The 624-nt window shown below is 50.2% G+C and overlaps 1 protein-coding gene across 1 annotated transcript in view; it reads left to right on the top strand.

The window, feature by feature from the left end:
* Nucleotides 1–207: 207 nt before the first annotated feature.
* LOC104495296 (histone-lysine N-methyltransferase, H3 lysine-36 and H4 lysine-20 specific-like) overlaps nucleotides 208–624 on the top strand; it is a gene marked incomplete at both ends in the record, with an annotated part of 8380 nt that continues 7963 nt past the window's right edge. Inside the window, one exon of the mRNA XM_010138247.1 lies at nucleotides 208–387. Coding sequence (XP_010136549.1) covers nucleotides 208–387 — 180 coding nt within the window. The remainder of the gene's footprint in view (nucleotides 388–624) is intronic.

Raw genomic sequence — 624 nt, forward strand, 5'->3', positions numbered from 1 at the left:
TATGTATATATTGTTATTAAATAATTCAGTAGGAATCTAGTGAGTATGTCATGGATGGCGTATAAAAATTCAAGGTCATTTTGCTTTTCCAAAGATCACCTCTGGTTGTTCATTTTGAGCTTAGGCAACAGTAGAAGCTTGTTTTAGCAGGAAACAAATACCATCCTGCCGTAGGTTCACTGTGTTCCTGACGTGTTCTGGTGCCAGGTCGCCTGATGCGCTGTGTGCGGTGTCCAGTCGCCTACCACTCCAACGACTTCTGCCTCGCTGCTGGGTCTGTCGTCCTCGCCTCCAACAGCATCATCTGCCCCAATCACTTCACTGCTCGGAGGGGCTGCCGCAACCACGAGCATGTCAACGTCAGCTGGTGCTTCGTCTGCTCAGAAGGTGAGACAGTCTGCGCTGGGTCCCCTGTCACCAAGGAATGCCCTGACGAGAAGTCATCAGAGCAGGCAGAAGCTTTGCCCATCCAGAGTGTGCCAGTGGGAACTGCACAGAACAGGTTGCCTTCCCATCCACCCCCATTTAAGTTCAGCTTCAGGCTAGGACTTTTTTGTGGACCCTTAGGAGGGTTCTTTTCGCAGCATGGATAAGGCACAGCTTTTGAAAGGGTTTTGGAGAAGA

This window comes from Buceros rhinoceros, unplaced genomic scaffold (assembly GCF_000710305.1).
Source record: "Buceros rhinoceros silvestris isolate BGI_N320 unplaced genomic scaffold, ASM71030v1 scaffold40466, whole genome shotgun sequence".
Lineage (NCBI taxonomy): Eukaryota > Metazoa > Chordata > Aves > Bucerotiformes > Bucerotidae > Buceros > Buceros rhinoceros.